A 25,938-nucleotide genomic window follows, 5' to 3' on the forward strand; every position below is an offset into this window, starting at 1 on the left:
GGGTGGTGGCGGCGGCGGGTGCGGGCGGAGGCGGGCGGGGAGGCGGAGGCGGGATGCGCTGCTCCGGGCAGCGCTGCCCTGCCAGCTCCCGGCTCGGGCAGAGCGCGGCGGCGGCGGCGGCCCCGGCACCGCCGGCCCCCGCGGAGGCGGCGGCGGCGGCGGGGCGGGCGGGCTGAGCGCGGCTCCCCGCAGGCAGGCGGCGCTGCGGGCGCGGCCGCCGCGGAGGAGCCGCCCGCGGGCGCGCAGCCCGGCGCGGAGCGGGGAGAGGGGACGCGGGGAGCGGCGGGTCCGCGGCGGCTGCGGCGGCGGAGGGCGGGCGGCAGGAGGCGGAGGAGGAGGAGCAGGGGGAGGCGCGGGATAAAGGAGCGCTCGCTGCTCCCGCTCGCTCTCCGGCGGGGCTGAGGGAGGCATCATGGCCGCGAAGTCGGACGGGCGGCGGAAGATGAAGAAGGGCGGCGAGGTGGCGTTCACGCCGCTGCAGAACTCCGAGCACTCGGGCTCCGTGCAGGCGCTGGCCCCGGGGCTGCCCGCCGGCGCCGGGCCGGGCGGCGGCAGCGACGACGACGAGGCTCCCGGGGGCGGGTGCTGCAGCGGCGGCGGCGGCGGCGGCGGGGACGGCTCGGGCGGCGGCTCCCGCTGCTGCTGCTGCTGCTGCTGCTGCGGCGGCGGCGGCAGAGGAGGAGACGGCGGCGGGGGCGGCGGCGGGGGCTCCCGGGGCTCGGGCGGGGGCTCGTCCTCCTTGTGCCTGCGGCTGGGCAGGGAGCAGCGGCGCTACTCGCTGTGGGACTGCCTCTGGATCCTGGCCGCCCTGGCCGTGTACTTCGCGGACGTGGGCACCGACATCTGGCTGGCGGTCGACTACTACCTGCGGGGCCAGCGCTGGTGGTTCGGGCTCACGCTCTTCTTCGTGCTGCTGGGCTCCCTCTCCGTGCAGGTCTTCAGCTTCCGCTGGTTCGCGCACGACTTCAGCACCGAGGACAGCGCCGCCGCCGCCGCCGCCGCCGCCGGGCACTGCCCCGCCGCCGAGAGCAAGCTGCTGGTGAGCAGCGGCTCGGCGGCCGCGGACATCGACGCCGCTCGCCCCTGCACGCCGCAGCGGCAGGCGTCCACCGCCAGCAAGAGCAACGCCACCAACAGCAGCAGCAACAGCAGCAGCAACGCGGCCGGCAGCGGCGCAGCCGGTCCCCGCGCCGGCGGCGGCAGGTCGGCGTCCTGCGCCTTCTGTGTCTGGCTCCTGCAGTCGCTCGTCCACATCCTGCAGCTGGGGCAGGTCTGGAGGTGAGCAGCCGAGCGGGGGCCGGGGCCGGGGCCGGGGCCGGGGCCGGCTCCCCTCGCCGCGGGGGAGGGAGCCCGGCCGCGGGCGGGACTGCGCACGGCGAGCGGCCGCCTGTCCCCCTCGGGGTCCCTCCTCGGGACAGCGCGCCCCCCCCACCCCCGCCGGGCCGCGAAGGGGCTCGGGGGCGGCCGGGACCCCGCGGGGCCTTCAGCGGCCCCGGGCGCGGGGTGTCCCGCCCCGTCGAGAGGAGCCCCGCCGGGTCCCTGAGCGCCCTGCGCCGCACGGGCGGCCGCCGCCGCCGCCCCGGGAGGCGCCCGGCTGCGGCGAGGTGCCCTCAGCTTCCCGGGACCCCTCGGCCGGGGGCTAAGTGAGAACAAGGGAGCGGGCGGGGGAAAAGGGGAACACCCCGGTAGTGTGCGGCTCCCGGTCTGCGCACACGTGGCCAGGGCGGCGGGGAACTTCACTGGCGGCGAGGAGTTTCTCTCCAGAAACTGTTAATGAGCACCCCGTTGCTGCGTTTTGATACTTCTGTGCAAATTCCCTGCGTGCAGTCTGCTCCATGCTACGCCTGTGCGTTTTCTGTATAGGTGAGGTAGTAAAGGATTGGCTTCTGAAGCAAACTTTTGAGTAGCTGCTCTCAAAAACGTTTGCAAGCGACTTAGTGTGCGTTACAGAAAGGATGTGCGGAAGTAGGCTGTGGAAGGCACTTGCGGAACGGGGAGGTGACATCATAGTTTGCAAAAGTGAAGTTTTCCTTTACTTTAAGCACGTTTCCAGGAAAGTTTCATATGGAGGCCAGTTGCCCTGCAAACACATTTAGTGCTAACTGAAAAGTGCGGAGTTCAGAATGCATAGTGTATAAGGAGTTAAAATTTCCACATAACATTGTGGAAGACAGGTGCCGTGCTGAAGAAGGTCATGCGGTGGGGCAGTGCACTAAAGCAACAGCTGAAAATCCTTTGGGGGTTTCTCGTCTGATGGATGGAAAGGAATTGTCTCAAGTTTCTTTTCTGGAAACATTATTTTTTCACAATTATTTCACTAGAGAGTTTAATTCATTGTTCCTCTCAACTTCCAACTCTGGTGTTTTTAATCTCTGTCACACCCTTTTGGGCAGGGACTTTTGCTCTGTATTAGTGCGGTATCCAGTACTGCTCCGTTCTGCTTGTGGCCTTTTAAGCATCAAGGAATCCAGGTGCTGCTAGGTAATAGACCAAAGATCTTGGCGTGCCATAACTAAGTATCTTTCACCTTCCAGGTTCTTTGGTTTATTTTAAAACCCACAATTTTCTAAACTTGTGAAACTTAACTCCCAAGTTACAGGTGTGCTTGATATTAACTATGAGAGGGAAACAGAATTCTGAATGAAAAGCAATGCTTTGTTCTGGATCTTGCTTGTATGCTCTACCTCCACAGTTGAACAAAAGTTAAATTTAGGACTTTCTGAATGGTTTTATGTAATATTTAGACCTGGTCCTGCAGAGACAGAAGAGTAGGTACAGTGGCTCAAATTGTACATAGAAATTCATGTTGATACTCATCCATATAGAAAATAAACAGTGTGTATCATGCTCAGTGACACAGAAGAGAGTTTTACAAAGTCTGGCATCATGACTCTGTGTTGGAAAACACAAAGATCAGGGCTTTGGGTGCAGCAGGGTGTGATCTGATATTGCACAGCACTTCTGTCAGATGAGGTGGCTGGGATTTAGAGCTCTCCAGCTGCTTGCTTTTTGCTGAAGCACAGTCTCTTTTAACATAAGATTTGCTCCTTGCAAGAGCACCTAGTCCTTGTATTTAAAGCTAGCTGAGCCTCTTTTGATTATATGTAGCTTTTCTTCATGTTTTACGTGCAGTAGCTTAGGACTACCAGAATATTAAATTGATGCGGTGTGTTAGGACATTATTGATGTTTTAGCCTGTTACGCTTTTTTTTTTTCCAGTGAAACAGAGTAGTAGAATTGTTTGTCTGTCAGTAACTTAGTAGTGTTTATTTGCAGTTTTCCACAAACATACAAATTATGTGGTCAGTTATATGCAGTCATGCATATCAGCACTTCATAATTATTAAAGTGACTTCATTTTAATTCCCTAGGTATATTCCTCATAAGGGAGAGCCTTTGGAGTCATCCAAAACTAATAATTGGCACCAAAAAGGAAAGGTCACATCAAGCCCTGAGAAGCTCTGTACATAAGCGTGGCAACATCAAGCCCTGAGAAGCTCTGTACATAAGCGTGGCATCAGAACTAACACGATCTGTGGAAAGTTTCTGGAAAATAGTGTCTCCATTTGGACACTTAATAGTTCAAAGCTTCTGCTCCGCAGTGTAACATCTGCACTGGCCTGAGCAAACAGCTCCTGAGCATTTAGGCTGAAGGTGATCTGAAGTGTTTTCCAGTCGTATGTGTTTGCAGACTAACTCGTTCTTTGACACAGCTAAACAGACCGTGCCGGCTGTGTTAGCACCACAACTGCCCACGTGCTGGGGGCACCGTCCCCACAGCTGACAAAACCCACATTACCCTTTGTTCTGTGCCTCTCTCTGCGTGTTTCCCCTCAGCTTTCAGTTTGTCCTTCTCTTTTTCTTTTGGCAGTGGTTAAAGCTCTCTTACAGCTACATTTAGGTTTTCTGTTACTTATTGTATTTAATCCCCCACAGGCAAAAATGACAGTAATATTTCTCTCATTTCTCTGCCAACAAGAAGCCGTAGGTTCTGAGAACTGAGGTTTTGCATCAGGGAATGAGGAGAGAGGTTTGCTTGTGCCTGATTCTCAATATACTGAAACTGGTGTTCATTCTGCTTTAATTTGGTGTTCATTGTCCTCTGCCTCCTCTTAAAATGCTGAATTCTTGAGGTCTTCTATTTCCCTTTATTTGTCCCATTGCCAAAGGTTTTTGGGGGGACTGTGTCAACTGCTTATTTAAGGAAGCCATTCTGAGGAATGGGGGGTACAACTGGCAATCCCAGTGTTCTTGGATTACAGAAAAAAAAAAGAAGTGTAAAAATGTGGGTTTAGTGATTAGTTCTGTCAGGGTGATTTTTAACAATTCCAAAGATTTTCTTTGTCTTACAATCAAGATTAATTTTTGTTTACAAATATATTGAAAACCAGATCATTGAAAATGATTATGTGTTAATTTTAACTAAAATGTGCTAATGGGAAATGAATGAGGTCTTTAATGTGGCATGGAACAATGCTGGAAATAGGCAATCTAAAATTACTAAAACAATTTTTTTCCTAGATTGTAAAAAAGGGGATCTGCAGGAGCAGCTAAGGTGCCAATCAGTTCTGAATAAAAATGTGTCTTTTTTTCTTTTGAAATTGGTGTAACGACTTTTTTCCCAGAAATTTTAGAAGACTGAATTCTTCCATTTTGAAGAATAGCCATATTTATTTTTTTTTCAGGGTTTGGATGTTCACAGACTTCCTGATAACACTGTCCCTCAGTTAAAATTCCAGTGAAGTCTCTGAGGAGTTGCTTGCCACAGCTGAGTGCAGATACAAAGCCTTTGTTGGCAGCTAATTTCACATTAAAATATGATCACTGATGAGATTCTGCCTTCAGAGATAGATACAGCTACATTTACTTATCCATATTTCCAGTGTGTTCTGCTTTTTACCACTATGTGGGCATGGAAGCCACACTGTGGAGCCCTGTTCTCCCAAGCAGGTGCTGTGAGAGACATGGCTTTTTATTAGCAGACTCTGGGGAGTACGAGGAGGATGTAACGTACTGGATCTTTGTATTCCATTGAAAGGAAAAAAGGGAAATGGGTGCTTTAATTTATAGTCTGTAAAGACTATGTAGAGGTATATGGGCCAGTAGGATTCAGATAAAGTATTGCCCTTTCAGCCTGTCATGAAAGTATATAACCGCTACCCTTGAGTATCCCTTTGACTCACTAAGCTTCCCAGGCTTAGCCCTGGCTTTCAGATTTTGCAGTGGATAGCAGGACTTGGTGACTGGATGTTAAGAGATAATAGCGTTCGCTTGGCATCTGTGGAGCTGGTTCATTTCCTTGAATACTTTTTCTGTGGATGAGATTCCTTTGGGCTGGCTGGACTGGGGAGCCATGCTCCTGAAGCTGGGTAAAGGTGTCCTGAGAGCCAGCCCTGGGGGGAGCATGGGTTGTGGGAAACTGGGTGGGCAAGAGGAGGAGATTGGAGGACTTGATGGTGCCCATCTTGTGGTGTCTGGAAAGCAAGAAGTAGCTCCCTGAGACAACTGTTGTGCCTTGTAGGGGAATGGTGTGAGCAGGCTGCCTTAGTGCTCAGAGTGCTTGGAAGTTCCCACGGTGGCTGTCATTTTGTCTGAAAGGCTGCAGCCAAAGTGCCTGAAAGGGAACTGTCAAGTTTCTGTAGCCAAAAAGGCCAGAGGAAGGGTGAATCATTGGAAAGAGGAGGACTGGAAATTACCCTTTAAAGTTATTTCTGTGTAGCTGAGATGTTACTGAGATGACTTAAGTATATCCCTCTCAACGGAGTGAGGGGTTTTGGCTGAGATTTGCTAGCTGTGTGGGAATTCATCTAGAGAAGGAGGAGGAGATGTCAGGTTAATTGCTGGCCCTTCCAGGTGGCACTTGTCCAGGGCAGGTATCTGTTCCAAAGGGGGTCTGGTTCCCTGAGAAGTGATGCCATATTTAGCTACATCTGTGTCCTGGTTTCAGCTGGGATAGAGTTAACTGTCTTCCTATTATCTGCTATAGTGTTATGTTTTGAGTTCAGTATGTGAAGAATGTTGATAACACACTGATGTTTTCAGTTGTTGCTAAGTAGTGTTTAGACTAAGTCAAGGATTTTTCTGCTTCTCATGCCCAGCCAGCGAGAATGCTGGAGGGGCACAAGAAGTTGGGATGGGACACAGCCAGGGCAGCTGACCCAAACTGGCCAACAGGGTATTCCATACCATGTGATGTCATGCCCAGTATATAAACTGGGGGGAGTTGGCCTGAGGGGGGCAGGCTTGGGAAGTAACCTGGTACCAGTCAGCGAGTAGTGAGCAGTTGCACTGTGCATCACTTGGTTTGTATATTCCGATCCTTTTATTATTACTGTCATTTTATTATTGTTATTATTATCATTATTAGTTTATTCCTTTCTGTTCTACAAAACTCTTCTTGTCTCAACCCATGAGTTTTATTTATTTTTTTTTTCCCCCGATTCTCTCCCCCATCCCACTGGGTGGCAGGGAGGAGTAAGTGAGCGGCTGCATGGTGCTTAGTTACCAGCTGGGGTTAAACCACAACAATCTGCTTATGTGTAATACTAAGAAATCATTATCTTCCTTCTCCTTCCTGGCTCTTACTTGGAAAAAAAAAACCCAAACAAAAAAGAGTTGGAGGAAGGTTGTAGAGGTGATGCTGGGTTCTGGAAGCAGTGTGAGTTGCAGTCCCTTCTGGTGCCCTGTGGAAGCATTTTTCACAGGGCTGGATTATCCGCCAAAGAAATTTCATTGCCTGCACTCACAAGCTTAACCTCTGCAACCAGTTGATGCTCTTACAGTTTCCAAAAAAAAAAAAAAGGGAAATGGTGTCTGCACTGTGTATGGGAAGTACTTATGACTTCCTCAGGTGCTCACTATTAAGCATGACTGGGTGCCTAAGCTGGAACTGTGAGCAAGGTAGTTCAAATTAAGAAAAACATCATCAGTCTTCAAATCAGCTCAATTCCATCCTTAAATAGGTACATTTGTTTTCACACTTTTGCTCTACATAATAGTTTTGACACTTTTGTTCAGTAGTAGTGTAGGAGTTCAGTGTAGTTAGGTGGTCAATAACTCCAGCTGCCATTGGACTGCAGACTGAGATGTGATAATATCTCAATCTGACACCAGTTTTTCTCACTGTTTTGAAATCTGCCAGATAATTTGTCACATTGAGTCCAAATTTATGAATCATAGCCATTTTCTAGACAAGATTATTGCATATCCTCCCCATCTGTCTCTTAGTGTAACGAAATGCTAACACTCGGCAATACCATATTTCTTTTATTGAGTTACTGCAGTGCTTGAGTTAAAGTCCTACTGGCTAACTATTTTGCTTGCTGTGTCTTTAGGACTCAGGAAAGGTGATGGGCTGTCAGAAATAGGAATTAAAGTTTTCTCCCCCCACCCTCAGAAAGCAGGATTAGAAGGGGCAAGCCCACACTGTAGGTGGCCTGACTACATTTAAACTTTTGCTAATACATTCAGCAGAATAAATATTCAATTTTTTTTCTTTTTTCCTTTTTTTTTTTTCCTTGAAGACAGTGATATGCAGATGAAGGCTGTGCCTTTCATAATTTTTTTTGGAAACACAAAAGTGAAGCTTTACTATGTTCTTAAAAATCTCTTACAAGTCTGCATACAAATCAGATTTTGTATTCAGTTTATTCTAATAACCTAAGCTACATGTAAAAGATGCTGATGTACTTCAGAAGAAAGATACTGTACTTTAATAATTAACAAGGGTTCTCTCTATAGAGAATATTTATCAGTTACGTAAGTTTTCAGATTTTCAAAGGATTGCTTAAGCACTAAAATTTCTGATTGCTCAACTGGCTTAGTAGGAGAACTAATATTTTGTACATGGAATGCTTTCTAGAAACTTATATATGGGAAGAATTTGTATTTGGCTTTGTTCAGACCAGTGGGAAATCTATATGATTTTAGGGGTTTGTGTTTCAGAGGATTTGGTGTCACCATGTATAGATATTATTCTAGAGTTCTCCGATGCCATGCAGGAATGACTACACGTACATACCATGAATTCAAATAAATGTTTTGCAATATAATTTTTTCTAAATGTTGTAAACTTGCAGAAGGTTCTTGCAACCAAATGAGTTGTTTCAGCTAAAATTTCTGTTACTTACATCAGGGAAAGTATTCAGTGCTGAAAGGTCAGTTTGCATGTCCGCATCTCCTGTGGGAAAGCAAGAAAGTGTAACATCACAGCATGATCTATAGCTTCAGTTATCCTGCTCCGTATCTTCAGGTCATTTACATCACAGTTTACCTTGTTTGGAAGAGTACTCTTTTTGTCAGCTGGCTTAGTCCTTAATGTTTGTCCATGAGGACTAACTTGGCTACAAAGGTACAAAAGTTCTAGTAAAATTAAAATGAAATCAATTAATATGTCACTTATAACAGTGTTCACTCATTCTTCCATCTCTCTGTTCCAATTAAGTAGCTTCTAATATACAGCAGATTAATCACAACAGTGACTTAAAGTTTCAGTAAACAGGTTGTTTTGGAGGAATTTGTCAGGCACAGACAAAATCAATAGCTCTTTTGCTTGCATTTCAAGGTACAGTAGGAATTTGTGGTTGCTGACGTATATTTACAAAGTGGTGCCATTTTTGTCTATCTTAGCACAGCTGTCAGTTGTATACATTGTGTCAAGTAGGCACATAGGCGTGGAAGTGGCAAACAGGCTGTAAAAAGAACTATTTTGATTTGCTTGATTTTTAAAATGAAAGGAGGCTGATATAAGAGAGGACATGAGGGAGAATTGAGGGAACATATAAAAGGAAGTAGGTTATGAAAAGGCACAGGAATACCAGATAATCCTTGTATGCCCTGTGCCTAAAACTCCAGTTTATTTCCCTTCAGCCACTGACCAAAGAGAGATTACTTGAATAATTTTCAAAGTGACTGCTTGAGACACTGGAGAAGGAGGCAGGAAAAAAGAAGAGTTGTGTGTCTGGGCAAACTCACAGCAAAAATGTTAGATACCCAGAGAAAATGTTAGATAAACTCTGATTGCAGTGAGTAGTCATCATCTGAACAACGATAAATACAAAGGTGAGATAACAGTTTGACATCAGTTCATAGGGGAGGGAGTACTCTTAAGTATTTTTTCATAGATTTTAGAATTAAAAAAAATCCTGGTCTTGGATATATATTTTTCCAAGACGTTTCACCTGAATTTCCTGACAACCTTAACCTGAATTACCATCTCCCTGTGTTCTCTAATTGCTGATGTGGTTTCCTATCACTGTACCTCTCATTCTGTTTCCCTCCCTGAATGGCTGAAATGGGTAATAATGTATTTTTTCCCCCCAAGATAAAATAATTGCTATCCTAGGTTATTATTTCCATTACTTTTCTTTTGACAACATGCTTGTGCTGTTCACTGTGTTCATGGTATTTGTATGGCGCGCCATATAAATCTTTTTGGTTGTCAGGGATAATCAGTGGGGGTGGTTAACACTATCAGTTACAAATGATTTGATATCACGAGTTGGAGCAAATGGAGCGAGACTGTTTTGTGGGGTGTTTTCAAAGGAATTTTGGCAGCCAGTGATGTGACAACAAAAGTAACTTCTTCACGTTCTTCTAAAACTGGAAGGTGTGACTTAGACAAGACTAATGTACCAAGGACCGGTACCAGCTGCTTTAGAGAAAGATGCAGATATCTTACAGTGAATAAAAAGTGAATTAACCTACAGATGGAAGGACAGTTTTCCTTATCTCTATCAGCTGCTATATATCAGATTGATTTGTGCCCTTAAGAATGAAGGTTAGTGGTGCCACAGTTTTCAACATTACTCACTTTAATGGGATGTTTTCGTGTAAACATCTGATCTATTCTAGGATCCTGCCAACTTCTTTGGGTGGTGTTTTTCCATGTGTGGTGCATAGGATTGGCAGATTAGTTCCAGCAGGTCCAAGAAAAGTACCTTGTAATATCAAGCACTAGACTTCAGTTCTCTACAGAGGGATCTATACATGCATAGAAAACAACAAAAGGCCACTGTGCTGATACTTTCACTGTTTAATAGTGGCTAGCGTGGAACAATAAGCTTTGTCATTATAAATGCATGGTCTTTTTTTATCTTAAAAAGGGGTATGGGTGGAGGTGTGTCTCTTCTTATTTTTCTTCAACCCTAATCTTCATATGATCACTTTATATGGAAATCTATCTGTGCCAGATCTAAAATAGACTTAGCTCTGCAAAGCAGAATTTAGATGTTCTTCAGGCATATAGACCTGAAAAGATGATCTAGAAAATTGGCCTCAACAGCCATGTTAGGAAGTTTCTTGAGGAACTTAAACATAATGGACCATAGTGTTCAACTTGAAAGTGTCCTACAGGCTTGTATTTCTGTGTTTTGCCTGTGTCCGGAACCTCCCCAGCACACACAGCCCGAGTTTCTATTTCTTATTTAAGCCCACTGCAAACCAGAAGCTCGGCTGGAGTGGCACCAAAATCCCTTAGTGGATCCAGTTGGCAAGCATTGTTTAAACCTGCTTTATGAGCAATGATGAGCTTGGATCCCTGACAAGTATTACTGACTCAGCCTTGGTTTATAGTACTGGAAAAATGTCCCTTGTGATTAGAATATTTGCTCAGGTTTTAGGCGATCTGAGTCCACTGCCCTTTCCAGCTGTGAGGGCTCAGATCCTGTCTCCCTGAGTGCCTTCTGCACCGAGGCTTGGGCAAGACTGGATGGGGACATTTTCTATCCTTCCTGCTGGAGCTGTGTTATCATGCTGACAGAAATGTCACGTTCATGAGGCCAGAGAAGAACTAATACTTGGGGCCTTCAAATGGGACCAAATACAGATTTTGCTGTCTTTCTTTTTTACTGCTTAATTAATTTTTGTTTCCTGCCTTTTAACCTTCTCTCTCTCTTATCCTGAAAGTACGCTGCTGGTATTTCTGTTTACAAACATTCATCCGTCATGCATAGTATAACCACAAACAGCACCATAATACAGATCTACATGGAAATGCCTGCTTAGCTTATGGGAGTAGCTCTAGATGACCTGAATTAGCTGAAGGATTGCTTTATTCATTTTTTCATCAATGTTTCCCTGTCTCATGTAGTCAACCTTAGAAAAAGAGAAAGAGGAAAGGTGTTTTTGATATGTCACTCAGTAGTTGTTTCACCCTTTTCCTCTGTTGTCTCTTGCAAAAGTGAATTAAACAGAAATTTTAAAAAATGCTTGAGTTCCTGGTTCTTGCTCTGAGTTGATTTTCTGATAACATTTTTGTAGTTGATTTTTATCAACATAAGCAGCACAGTTTTGTGGCTGAAATAAAACCCTATCTTCATGTCCCAACTCCTTGTCTCCCAGCTCACCACAAGCTCCACAGCAAGTGGAGCCCAAGTTTTCAGTATGTGTAATTTTGGTTGCCTTTTTTACCTCTCTGAGTTTCAGAAATGAACTACATCACCACTTCACTTTCATTGGAGTGGAGCTTATTACCTCTTTTCTTTTTTTTTCTTAAAAGGGGAAGAAGATTTAAAATGGCTCACTATGGGAGTCAAAAGCAATGCATACTTCTGAAAATGTTATCCTTTAGTTATTTAGTATGTATTTGCAGTCTAGTTGTTATATGGATATTATGAAGCTTAATTTTTGTAACATACTTTGAGATACTCAGATGGAAAATGATCTAAGTGGAAACAATTCAAAACAAATTATCATTTCAACGTGCCTGTCAAAACATGTTTTAAGTTAAACGTGTTGAAAACATGAACATCTCTCTGTAATGGACGTCATTGGGATAATAAAGCAAGACTTTAATATTTTAAGGATTTCTTTCCTCAAGGGTTTATGCTTATTATGCCCATAATAGGATATACAGCTTTAAAAGTTCTGTCCTTCACCCTATTTCCTTCAACTGCCCACTTCTGCTGCTTTAAGTTAGCTCATCACTTCCTTGCTTGTGCCATTTTCCTTGTTTGTTAGTTTGCTTTATAAACTGGATCTAACATGCTATGGAAAGAAAATGGCCTGGGTAACAAGGGTTAGGAATTTTTTTAAACATAGTCAAGGTGCTAGAATCAACTTCAGTCCAAAGCTTCCAAGCACTGGACATTTCAGCTTCAAAACCAATGACATGTATGGGTGACAGCAGACAAATAAGCTGAGTGTACAACATTTCCAGTAGTAATGGCGGAAACTACATTCAACACAGAATTATTGGAAAAAGCATAAATGTAAGCAGAGTTCATAGTATATTAAACGAAGATGTTCTGTAAGTAAAGACTGGGCAATTAAAGATGTACCCAAGTGAAGCCAAATACAGTGCAGAGGATAATTAATGTGGCTGAGACAACTCAATAATAACGGCTTTGAACTTCTACAATAGTGCATTAATGTGTGTGTCAAAAGGAGGGATTGCATTTACAGTCAACAACCATTTGTTAGGAATTTTTACCACACGGGTTAATTAAGAACTCATGATAACAGAGTATGAAAATTACCTTACTGAACTAAGGGCTGTGTTTGGTCCTTAAGTATGCTATTCATTATTTTTCTGTACCTAAAAAATAAAAATTTGGAGAGGTATGTTTTTCTATAACCTGTCTTCATTCTGTTAGTGTCACTTCTGTGGCAGAGCTACTCCATTAATTATCCAATTGACTTAGAGAATTAATTAATTATTGGGTGTGTTCTTTGCATGGGTGGATTAAATCAAGAGGGCTGCTGAGAAAACTAGCGAAGGGTTCAAAACCAGCCACCCCACCATCAGTCCCGAAGTTTGTCTCTGAAGGGGCTGGCCCAGCCCGCTGTAGAGCCTTCAGGTGAGTGTGGGTGAGCAGAGCGTAAAAGTGCGGCACCCGTTGAAACGGGTTGAAATGCACCCATTCCCTTGCCAGGTTGGACCTGTTACTCAGATGCTGTCAGGGAGACTGAGAACTTGAGAATTTGGGCTTGTTTTGTGAGTTTGGGGGGGGGGTTACACTCATCAGTTTAAAAATGTAGTCCCTCTAGAGGGAGAATGCTGGTCTCATGACCAACCTGTGATTTGGGCCATGGGAGGTTCTTCGTGTGGGCCTTGCCTCAGAGAGCCCAGAGCAGGTCTTTGATCTTCGTGTCTCCTTTCCTCTTCCAGTGAAATGTATCGACAGTTTCCAGCCTTACCTGTGTTGGTAAGGCAGTAAGCTGTTTGGAAGAGGGATTTCTTTCCGTTCCTTTGAGAACTTCATAGCGCGGCAGGAGGCTGATATTAATGTGCAGGTTTGGGGCTACTTCTGTAATACAAGTAATGAAGAGTTGCTACTACTTGTGGTTTAAGAGTGTGTTCAAAAAAGAGTGGTGTTTTTGAGCAGGTGCGTTTCCTAACTCATCTCAAAGTCAATTCCAGACCTGGACTCAGACCTTCTCCGTGAGTCTAGCTATTCCTACACTGTGCATCTCTTTATTACACAGCGTGTGGATTGACGCAAGGGTGTCATCCTCTTCTGTGATAAGAGCCAGAACTTTTCTACAGGGCTAACATCTTTTAATAGGACAGGTACCAGATTTGTGGTATATCCTACTGCTGCAGAAGTCGTATTAGTAAGTCGTTGTCAACATTATTTGCAGTGTTTTACAAATGACAGATTTCTGTAATGAAAAATGAAATCATACATCCATACCTTTCTATTTATTAAATATCAGGTATTCTGATTGGCTTTCTTTATGTGCAGAAAGTATTGAATGGGAAGAACATTTTGAAAAATGTTGACTGTCAGCTGAATTAAGTATATTTCAGTAATGGCATAAAAAATGCTCTTAATGGATACTCTGAGTAAGAAATAGAAGTGTATTACAAGAAAAAGTATAATATTTCAATTTTTTTTTTAATATAATGCTATGTCTTAAAGGATTTTAAACTTCCATAAAAAGATTCATTGAGCTTTGAAACAATTGGGGCTTAAATTATCAACTTGTATTAACACAGGATGTTTTCAGTAGCTCAGCAAGACCTATATCCCTAATTTTTAATTTTATACCAGCACCTAAGGAGGAAAGATGGCCAGTAGCTTTATTTGACAGCTAGTACTAATATAGGAGTCCAACTTAAAAGGACACTGTTCATAACCATCATCATAAAAAAACCTTACAATTATTCTTTTGAAGTTCACTTATGAATTCAGTTTGACTGTGTTAATGACTTGTACTGATTTTTTGAGCTTGAGATTTATTAGTGCAAATACTTATGGAAGGTGTATTTTAAGCCTGAGTGCCAGAATATTAATCAAAACCTTAATTACATATTCAGTAGTAATATTCACAATTCATATGGGTCTTACTTAATTTCATTACTCATCCAATCAAGGATCAGAAGCAATGACATATGATTTAAATAGCAAATTGTTTTGGATATATCTAATTAGTAGACACAAAGGATTGGTTATTAAAGAAATTAACTTCAGCACCTTGAAAACTGAAGAATAACCTTGAAATAAGAATAAACTCAACATTCAAATCTGTTCACGGAAAATTTACAGAAAGATTTGATCCATGTCTAGTGTATATAAGCTATTTGCAAATAAATAAACAACAGAAATATGATAGGAATATGTCTTCTAATGGCATGCCATAAATCATTCTTTGGAGAATTCTTCATGAACAGCAGCCTTAATAGTTGTGGGGAAGGAGAAGGGAAGAGAGAAGGATTATTTATGTTCATTTCAAGTAATTGTTTTGAGTTCAAATATTGCAGCTGTCACTCAAGAGTGCACTTTATTGTGAGAATACCTCTTTGACCAAATAAATTCTAATTTGGTCATAATGCAGAATGTGTCACACTGGATTTATCTTATTATGTGGGAGTCTGCTGCTGCTTCATCTGTGTTTTCACTTCCCCATCCTCAAAAACCTGTGAAGACTCCTGTTGAGGGGGCAAGGGTTTGAAAAATGTGTCTGAGAACTTGAAGGACCAGTGGGAGAATTGGGTCCTTCTCCCTCTTCCTACTGTCACACCATGCTCTGTTGAGTGTCCTTCATCTCCACTACAACCTAAAGCTCTTTGATTCTGTGATGTGCCACAATTGATGCCAGAGGAAGGCTGCTCTGCGGCTCCCTTGAAGCCGCATTTTTATGAGCAGTATTGGATTCTAGACACAAGGAAGCACAAAGCCATGGGAATAGTCTAGGGCTCCTATTGATTGCCACCACTGAACGTGTATGTATCTGTGATTTGTTGCAAGCAATTTCCTGACACAGGCTGTCCCACATCTTACTATTTTTTAGGGGAACATCATTTTAGCATATAGACTTCATAGAGAGAAGAAATGCATGAAGGAGTCGGGTAAAATCTGGGAGCCGTCAGTCATGGAAGTATGTTTCTAAATTTCCTTTTTCTCTTGGCAACTATTTTTATCATATTCAAGCACTAACTCAGAGAGAGAAATAATGTTCACTTCAAAAGCCACTTCCTCCTCAATAAATAATTCAGAGCCATAGATTGTTCATGAGGAAATATCAACACACTGGTAGTAATTTAATATACTGAGCAATCGCACTCACTTTAGCCTACGTATGATTTAAATAGAATATGACAGTTTAGGGTCTCCATTTGCCCCATGGCATGTTGGGATCAAACTTGGCAAGTGATTGCAGTGTTCTCGTATCTTCTGAAGAAGTGAATGAAAGTTGCATAATTCAGAGAGGATTTCTTAATTACATGCTAAATCAGAGTTTGCCTGCTTGTGTTCTGAATCCAAATTTTTGCCCAGGACCAGCTTTAGAGCATGTGAATATTTTCTCTGTCCTTTGTTAACTAGCACCTTGCAATCATGTCTCTTCTTTTAACTTGTCAAACTGTCATTTTGAAGCACAGTTTCATTATATTAGTTACCTTTGCTTTATCCTGTGGGTGAAAGGCTGTGCCTACCCTTTCTGAGCTGTCTGACCCATGGGATCCATCTGCTGAGGATGACTTCCTTTCTAGAAGTTTTACCTCCTTTGCTTTTTAAAGCAGTCTCATGTATTTATTTATTTTTTTCTTCCTTTGCCACTAGTAGGCCAACACCCTACACCACAGAGTGTTAGCTACTGGTTGTGCTGGGAAGGTTTGTCATTCTTTCTGTCTTAAATAGTTACGATTAAAAATAGACAAATTCCTTCTCATGCTAATGCTCTTGCCCTAGTAGTAGGAAGACGCAGAGCTGGGAGTACATCTATGGCACGGGTAATGTGTGCTACTAGAACAAGGCTACAGATCTGTCATACCTGAACTCAGGTTAGGACTGTATTTGGGCTCAGTATTTGTGCTGTTTCTCAGCTGTATTTGGGCTGGTCTGTGCTTGGTACATCACTGTACTTTCTTCTGTTTTGGTTCTACACAAACAAAATTAGTCTAAATGCTGAATGAAGGATTATGGCTATAATCAGTTAAACCAAAGCAACTTATCTCTGGTTCGCATCCATGGAAGTGGGTTTGCATTGAACGTAAGAGATGCCTACAATCAAGAGACGTTAAGTGCAATGCATAACTTCATGTATTTGTCCTTTGCATCCTCTAGGGTCTGTATCTTCTAGCAAGCCTATTGTTAGGAAGCCTTCTAACCATAGCAGTGTTTATACCAAAGATACATAATGAAGTCATACATAGGGACATGTAATTGTCTTGGTGATAAGATGCAGCCCAGGGCTGAATTTCTCCAGGAAAAGAGCAGATTGAGATTGAGGAGAAACATGTTTTTCTGTGTTCTTGGGAAGGAAATAATTGCCCTCCCTACTTCTATAGCATTCTAGAATTCATCTGCCTGATAAGGGGAAAAGAAGGCCAGGGCTTTTCTCACAAACTGTTTGCCTACAGAGAAGGCTGTAGCTGAGTAATTCTTTCTCCAAAGTTCCAGTATAATCTGAATAGATCTAGGAAGGGCTCAAGGGCAGCCATCCTCTCTTGATATAAATCCATGCTTACGTGAGGAAACGTAACGCCACAAGATCTGGCTCATTACTGTGAATGTAATGGTGGCCTTGTTACTTAACTTCCTGGTTAACCTGGCCTTTCAGCGGGACTACGCCAGAGATTTCATTTTGGAAACAGTCTGCTGATCATATGGCATGCATGTGGAAGCAAGGAACATTAGGTCAGTGGTAGATGTGTTTCTGCTTTGATTTAAAATGTCCTTAAGATGTTCAGAAATTTCCTTTATGTTCCAGTGGGATAAAAGAGTGGACGCATGATGGAGCACTGGTGATCGGCACATAACTCATAATGCTACAAGGGATGTGTTTTGAAGCACCAGCTGCTACTGTGCAGCTGGATGAAAGAGATGTCTAAAGATGCACTCTTCTTGTCTAACTGAGCAACTGGCCTCAAGCTGGTGCTGACACATCTGGAAGAAGGACTTTAAACTGAGAAACGAGAGGAGAAGACGGGGGGAAAATCATATATCACCTATACCTTTTATATATATGTATAAAATTAGTGCAAGAGGAGTAAAATGGGGAAGAGGAGGATAGCACAGTGGATATAGAAATGTTAATAGTAATTTGGTTAGCTAAGAAAACTCTTAAGCTGCTGAGAAAGTAAAGTGTCAATGACACATTGCTGCTAGGATTGTGCTTGTTCTGTTCAGTGGCTGAATGTTGTCCCTAAGGAAAAGGTGAAACATGGATAGAGACCTGCCAAAAACCTGTGCAAGAAAAGGGAAGAAGTAGGAGCATCTGTGCAGAACTTGAATCAGGTGGGTTCATGACTGGAAATAGGGCCTTGAATGCTGTATTCTACTGAGGAAAAAGAACTCAAACTAGAGACCTGCTGGTATACTACTGACTATTAATGATATGATAACTTGAAAGAGGGGGTTATATGTGTTTAAAAAAAATAAATAGTTTTTTTAAAGGTCAGCGAAGGTGGTTTCCCTGGGCTAGCACTGGGCTTCAGTAATGGGTTGCTGGAGTATTGTTGTGAGAAGGGAAGGGTAGACATTCCAGAAATCCATGGATGTTATCATTGGGGGGATTTTAACTACTTAAATGGATACTGGAGGACACAGCCTATTAGTAATCATCATAGATGTTTTCATGTGATAGCTGACAGTCTTCATCAAGTAGCTAATGTATCAATAAGATGTGTTACAGTGTTCTGTTTTTTATGGGGATGTTTTGGAATTCTTAGAATTTCTCAGTAAGCAGTGAGGACACTATGGATGGCTAACACCAAGTAACCTTCAACAAAGTGATCATAGAATCATAGAATAGAATCATAGAATCATTTAGGTTGGAAAACACCTTCAAGATCATCGAGTCCAACCATTAACCGTGCCCACTAAACCATGTCCTGAAGTACTCCATCTACTCGCTTTTTTAACACCTCCAGGGATGGTGACTCAACCACATCCCTGGGCAGCCCATTCCAAGGTTTGACAACCCTCTCAGTAACAAAATTTTTTCCTAATATCTAACCTAAATCTCCCTTGCCTCAACTTGAGGCCATTTCCTCTTGTCCTATCTCCAGCCACCTGACAGAAGAGACCAGCACCCACCAGATATCTTCCTTTTATGTTTCTTGAGGAAATAAAAAAGTTGCTAAGTGTTTGGGGTTTTTTGTTTCGTTTTTTTTTCCCCAAAAGAGCAAAATTTCATAACTGAGGGAAATGGCTAGTAGGAGAAACTTGCAGAAATAAATATATAAAGAAATTTTAAATTTCTTTGAAATTAATGATGCTAAGACTGCCAGGAATCTGAATATCAAAAAAGAGAAAGAATTGTAGCATGTGGCTCTAAAATAAAGCGTATGTATGCAACACTATTAGGAATATGCAAGAGACGCCTCCCCTCCCCCCCCCCCCCCTTGCACCCTTTCCTTCCCAGTTGTCTGATCAGCACTAAGTCTCAGAGGTCATGAGGTTTGGAGATAAAGTGAGAATTTCCAAAGCCAAGCTGTGCTGGGCTTTACAGAAGAAATAACAAATAGCAGAACACTCTTAAGCTACGTAATAGGGACAGAAAAAGGAAGAAAGAGACCTACTATCTTGTGAGGGTGGATATTAAAGATAACCTAGATATGGCTTTCCCTCATTTTTCAGTAACTATGATTACATTAGCATGGGGGCAAAGGGAAGACAGATAATGTACATGATGGTATTAAAATAGAAATAACCACAGCTGCAGTGAAAGCAACAGTAAATGAGTTTATCTTTGTAAAATCAAAGGGAATTGATAATTTCCATTCCAGAATATTGAAAGAACTGGTGAATTACACCTATATTTTGAATCTGATAAGATAGAGATAGCACCATAGAACAGGAGAACAGCTGCATGTTTAGGAAGCTGAGAAATAAAATTATTTAGCAACTATAGATCTATGAGTAAGTGAAGCTCTAAGTGTCCTTGCCTTTAAAAACTTTTCTAAAGACATACAGTTAAAGGGGTGGAATGGAATAAAGTGTAACAGGATTTACAAAAGATCAGTACTGCCAGACTGACCTGGGAACTTTCTCTGTACTGTATTGAATTTTACAGATGAAGGCAATGTGGTGTGCATACTCTCTCTGGCAGGTGAAAACTTCTGATGCACCCTGGAAGTTCTCAGCAGAGCTGAACAAGAAGGGGATTAGCAAGGGGCTGTAGAGTAGGCAAGGTAGTAACTTGCTAGCAAGTGTGTTTAAGTACAACCCGCATAGCTGAATTACCAGAGGGGCACTGCGCGGCCACAACCACGGCTTCACCGAGTGACCCAAAGCTTGTGGCACACTGAGTGAGAGCTTACATTCCTCTTGGCCTCTTCCTTCTCCTCCTTCCATCCAGGAGACTTACGTTTAAATTACTGCATTGAGATTTTGCCAGAATTTCCAACCCATAACTCCTTTGTTTTCAAAATTCTGAATTTTATATCAGATAGAAGTTTGCATTTCACAGCCTGGTCTGAGCATATTGGGATTTTGTTTATTCTCCAGGCATGATCTGTACAGATAAAAAAAAAATTGCTGGTAGAAATACAGTCAAAACAAATTGAGGCTTTCTACATTTTGATTTTGCTCCACAGAGATGTATTGTCACATGCTATGAAATCAGAAGGTTTAAAAACTTCAGAGTCAATGATTTAAGCTTCCACTAAATATCTTCTCAAATAGGATTCAAGCTTGTATATCTGTGGCGTACCCCGAGACCGCAGTTAAACTAGAGCTCTCCATATGTTGCAGCATGCCAGAAAATCTTGCTTAAACTTTGCTATGATAATATGTATGTGGGACCAAGATTTTTCAAAAGGTACAATCCTCAGTTTAGATATGTAATCTCGGTAAGATTTACTGGCTGCTCAGCAGCCATGAGAATTCAGGTGTTTAGTTAGATGTCTTGCAAAGTGACAGAGGAAACTAACTGTTATAGCTGAAGATTGTGACTAACTTTATATCATTTAGATCCAAAGTATAGAGATAAACTACTCCAGACCAAAGCTAGCCTGGGTATTATACTTGACCACATGCTTTGTAAGACTGCCTGCTTGGAGTTTTTAGGGTAACTAAAAGGACTTCCGTCAGTTCCTACAAATTGAGGTGGTGGTGGACTTTGTGTGTGTAGTCATTTGTAGTATCCTTAAATCAAAATGTAAAAATAACATCATGTTACTGTGAAAATGGCTTTGTTTTAATTTTTATACTTCAAAACATTTTTCACTTGCTGCTGCAGAATAAGCACAACAGCCAGAGAATAAGACTAATTGAGAAACAGAACAGTATTGCTTCACTGAGCCAGATTACATATTCCTTGTCCAAAATTGTAATGACACAGGTATATGTCAAGTAGTTTTGAAGAGCTTTCTTTAGGCTGTGTTCACTAATGTTTGTTGGTTGGTTCATACTAGAGTTTTTCTAACCTCAGGCGTGGAGCTGTCCCTTTTCTCTGGTGTTAAATAAATCTAGGTGCTTCAGGAATTTAGTCTGAAAAAAAAAAATAAACTGATGTTGTGGACTGAGTCTGGAATGTGTTCCCTCTTGTGCAGAGGACCACAGCCCTAACTGGTTAAGTAGTACTCAACCTAGTGTTAAACTGGTTTAAAGTACAAAAGATACCTGGGCACGTGACCCTGCGTGCTAGTCCGCAAGCGGAGGCATCCCTGCCCTAGGATCCACATGAAGTCCCCACAAGCTTAATAATGCGTCTGACTCCTTTAATCAGCCTACTGATGCCAGTTCAGAAATTCACAAAGTAAGTAGTATCTTACTCATCCGGGGGGGGGGGCAGGGAAGACAGAATCAGACCATTAGGTTGTATTGTAAGTTTGCTAATAATAGTTACAAAAGGGATTACTCAATTGCTGTGAGCAGTGGCACTTTCCCCAAAGAGTTGGGATTTTTGTTTGGTGAGTAGTGCTTCAGCAGCCCTCACAGGGAGAAAATGTATACAGAACTCTGGTCCTCCAAACACCACACCACTTGTGTTAAGTACATGTACAAGCAGCTGAAGAATCAGGGCCAGAGCTTACTAAGCTCAGACGAGTGCAGTCACGTGAGTGAGCCAGAGAAATAAATGATTAAATAAATCAAATATTAAGTGTGCGTAATACAGAAAAATAATTTCTGGCTTACATTGCTTCTTTTCTTTTTGCTTTTAAAAAAGGCAACTACCATTCATTCAGATGCAACAAAATATTGTTGGGCCAAAAGATTGTTCAGTTCCAGCTTCAGATTTTGACTCATGAGTAGACCTGAGGCATCTTGGATGGCGGATTAGTTTGCACTGCTAAAGCATCCAGAGTTGTATATTCTGCTGATATTCTGTATTTGCATACTTCTTGATCTTAAAACCAACCGAAGTTTTTTTAGAAGTCAGCAAAAATTATTCTGGTTGTGCTTTATGCTAGTAAAATTTTTGCTGAAAACCAGGACACTTTTCAATAGTGAGATTAGCTAGACTGTGAAATATTACCCCTCAGGGAAGTTGTAGGAGACCAGTTGCACGGATCATTTAAATGCAATTAGAAAAAGCAGCAGAGGATGGAGCCAGGCAATTTTCCCCTCACCCCTTTGCTTCCTCCCCAAATAAGTTTGGAAAATGTCATTTGGGGAAATAATAACAGATTCAGGTTGCATTTAGCAAGTAGTTTTGGCTGAAAAGGGGCAAATTTGAAGATAGTTTATTCCAGTAATTTTGTAAAAATGCCTGCATGTTTGGGAAGGAAATTTCATGCTAAAAATGTGACTTGTCATTTTGAAATTTGGTACTTTCATTTATGAATTGGCTCATACTTGTTCCAGGTGATGCAAAAATATGTAAATATATTTTTCTTTTCCTGCTTCTGTCTTTCCCCAAGATCAGATTTTAATTGGGCTAAACTTTTTTCTTTTTTTTTTTTTCTTCTTATTGAACCAAAGAATCTATTATTTGCACAGTTCTAGAAAACATGCTGAGAAGTCAGTTTCGGGCTGATAGAAGGACAGACTTCATGTCTTTTCCTATGAGGTCTCTTTCATTTAGAGTCTGTGATTTACAGGTTGAGTTGGCTGCCTCAGTTTAACTGATGCCTTTAGTAGCTTTTGAGTTTGATTTTTTCTGAAAATCTGGTGATGGTATCAGTGACTTCAGTTTCATTATGAGGTACACTTTCTCAGCCCCTCTCAAGATTAGGGTCTAAGTAGCTCAAATTTGGTGCTTAAAGCTGAAGCAGTTCTAAACAGGAGTAAAGACTAAAAGGATCTTTAGTGGTTCATAAATCTTAGACTGCTTTTCTGAACAAGGGTGAATTTTACCTACTGAGCCCTGGAAGGTTACCTCCTCTGTAACTTTCACTGTATGCATGTCAAATTCTCTGACAGATGGGGAAGAATTGAAACCAGTGAGGCTTCATAAAAATAAGAGTTTTGGGGCTACTGGGATTAATGCTGGCAATATTTAGCAATCTATAGTAGAGCAACAGATTTATAATTCAATATACATAACTTCATTAGTCATGTTTCTTTCTTAAATGGTGATAAAAAAATAAATACGTGCTTAGAAATGAAAATTGTCTACAAAAGCTTGTTTTTACCTAGTTACTTCAGAAAGGTGCTGTTTTTCCTCCTCTGTTGCTGTCTGTCGTTAATTAGGGAAGTGGAGATGGATGTGTAGAATTAGGTTGCACATAATCTCATCTGAATATTTAATCATAAATGATTAAGATGAAGATTTATAACACAGATTTTGACATTCTGGCTGATATAGCAAGGTTAATAGAGCTATATTCTCCCCAGTTACAGATTGTCTGGGAAAGTGGGAAAGACAATAGTGTCTACAGACATTAGAGGGCAATAAGATCTCCAAGAATGTTCTTTCATTTCATTATTTTTAGAAAAATTTGTGCTGATAGTCTGATGTAACACTAAAAGTTCCATGAGGGAAAATTTAAACAGACGAAACAAAGTTGAAAGGAAAATTATTTTCCAATAAAACATACAGCAGTGGATTCTGATAGAAAGATAAAAGCAGATCTACTTTATCTGTGTCCTAGTTTCAGCTGGGATAGAGTTAACTGTCTTCCTAGTAGCTGGTACAGTGCTATGTTTTGAGTTCAGTATGCGAAGAATGTTGATAACACACCGATGTTTTCAGTTGTTGCTCAGTAGTGTTTAGACTAAAGTCAAGGATTTTGCAGCTTCTCATGCCCAGCCAGCGAGAAAGCTGGAGGGGCTCAAGAAGTTGGCACAGGACACAGCCAGGGCACCTGACCCAAACTGGCCAACGGTGTATTCCATACCATGGGACGTCCCATCTAGTTTAGGAACTGGGGAGTGGGGGCGGGGAATCGCCGCTTGGGGACTGGCTGGGTGTCAGTCGGTGGGTGGTGAGCAATTGCCCTGCGCATCATTTGTACATTCCAATCCTTTTATTATTGCTGTTGTCATTTTATTAGTGTTACCATTATCATTATTAGTTTCTTCTTTCCTGTTCTATGAAACCGTTCTTATCTCAACCCACGAGTTTTACTACTTTTTCTCTATGGGCATCATTTTAGATTATGCATTCATGTAGGTGAAGAAAGGACTGCTTCTGATATGTAGAAACATCTCAGCGTTAATATAGCTGGTCAAGTTGTTGTCTGTGTCAACCCTAGCTCTGCCTGGGATCTAAAAATTAAGAAGTGCTCTGCATATCTGTTGTGAGGATGCACTGAGACAGACAGTCTCCAAGGTTGCCAGTGAATATTTCTGGGATCAAAATCTCTGAAATTATTAGCTCGGGTGTTGTGCTCTTTTCAGGTCCTGTGCTAGCATACCTACATGGTGCCACTTGGCTTTGTGCAGGTGTAGTACGTGCTACCCATCACCCTGTCATTGTCTCTTTTCTGTCTGTTCACAGTAGGGCTTAGGATAGGGTACTCGCTAGTACTCAGCATTGGCCAAAGTATATTGCCACTCAAGTCAATGAAAATTTTTACCAGGGCCTTTAAAAAGAGAGTTAGGAGATTGACAATTTTTTAAATCTACGGTATGGGAATTCACAAAGACTGAATTTATCCTAGGAAACCTAATCTTGCATTCAGCTTAAAGGAGGGAGTCTCCTCCAGGAGGGGAGTTGACAGCAGAAGACTGGTTATAGCTGCTTGCTGCTTTGAATTATCACCCTGGAAGAGCCTGTCTCCTCTGCTATCTGTAGGAGGAACTTAGGGAGCCTGGGAAGAAGTCAGCTACTGAAAATAAATATCTCTTCAAGTGGCTTCCCTCCTGTGCTCCTTACTTCTATCTTACTAGCCCTGGGCTGTTGTTGCTGCCCTTTCTTGCATCCTCCGATATTCCCCCTGCCTACCCCTGTCATCCTTGTTCACTGTTACCAGATTTCAGGTGGGAGCGCTACCTTTCCCATTCACAAATGACTCCCCTATAACATTGACCCACCTCTGGTGGTCATATCTGTTTGCCTATGAAATTTATCACATAATTTGTGTTGAGGATAGAAGGATAACTGTTCTGCATCACAGGTAGCTGTCCTTCTTGGTTTTGTAGGGGACAGAGAGGATTTTTTTACCAGACTTCACAACTTCCAGCAGTAAATGAGCTATTTAAGCCTTTTTGCAAAAGCCATTGTTCTCTTTTTGTAAAGTCAAAAGAAATGACATATCTCATTAGTCTGTTAAGCAGTACAAAGATAAATGCTTTATATATAAGAATGAATACAGATGATGATAACAATTAATTGGTAGGCTTCATAAATATAAACTACAGTGGCTGTGAAGGGCTTTTCCTTCTAGAATCTCATGAGTGTTTCTTTTAAAATTTCATAGATACTTTAGTGTTTTAAATAGATGAATACTAATATTAGGTGGTCATAGATGAAAACTGTCAGTCTACAGTAAGACATGGATATTGTCTGTGCTTTGTTAAGCAAAAATGTATTTAACTCCTGTTTGTGTTTCTTTCTTAAACAGTTGGAGATTTTGATAGAATAGGGTTTCTAATGACTTTGTAAACAAGATATGAGATGATTGAATTCTCGTAGGCAAGTGGTGAGTTGTGATCACTGTTTCTTACTGGCTGAAAATTAATTATGAAGCTAATCCATGCTAAAATGTTTGAGGTTTATTTCTGTATTGTTGTTCAGATGGATAGTTATTTCCTAGTGCAAAATGAAGCCTGATACTCAAACAAAACCATGGTGTTTTTTACTCAAGTATATATAAGTGTACGTAAAGCAGAAAAATGTGTTGTCAGCTCCCACTTTATTTGAAATTCAGCCCTTCTCAGCAAATTTTGTTCCCTTATGTATTTGTTTCATTTACCTTCTGAGTCCTGTCTTAGAATATGTTTCTGCGGGTAATTACACTAAGTACACCCATGTGAAAGCCTGCTGAGCAGGGCTGGACCTTTAACCTGTAAACTTTCTCAGGCAGAGACCATAACTAAAGCACTTATAAAATTCGTATCTTGGCAATGATGGCTAATATGCCTGGAATTGGAAAATAATAGCAGTACCTAATGAGGGGATTTTCAGGAAACTAACACAATCAAGTAGGCCATCTCAGCCATG

At 42.1% G+C, this 25,938-nt stretch overlaps 1 protein-coding gene across 1 annotated transcript in view; it reads left to right on the forward strand.

The window, feature by feature from the left end:
• Positions 1–412: 412 nt before the first annotated feature.
• Positions 413–25,938, forward strand: part of XKR4 (XK related 4) — a 226,850-nt gene continuing 201,324 nt past the window's right edge. Inside the window, exon 1 of the mRNA XM_075023301.1 lies at positions 413–1,278. Within this exon, the coding sequence (XP_074879402.1) occupies positions 413–1,278 (866 nt within the window). The remainder of the gene's footprint in view (positions 1,279–25,938) is intronic.

This window comes from Buteo buteo, chromosome 3 (assembly GCF_964188355.1).
Source record: "Buteo buteo chromosome 3, bButBut1.hap1.1, whole genome shotgun sequence".
NCBI lineage: Eukaryota > Metazoa > Chordata > Aves > Accipitriformes > Accipitridae > Buteo > Buteo buteo.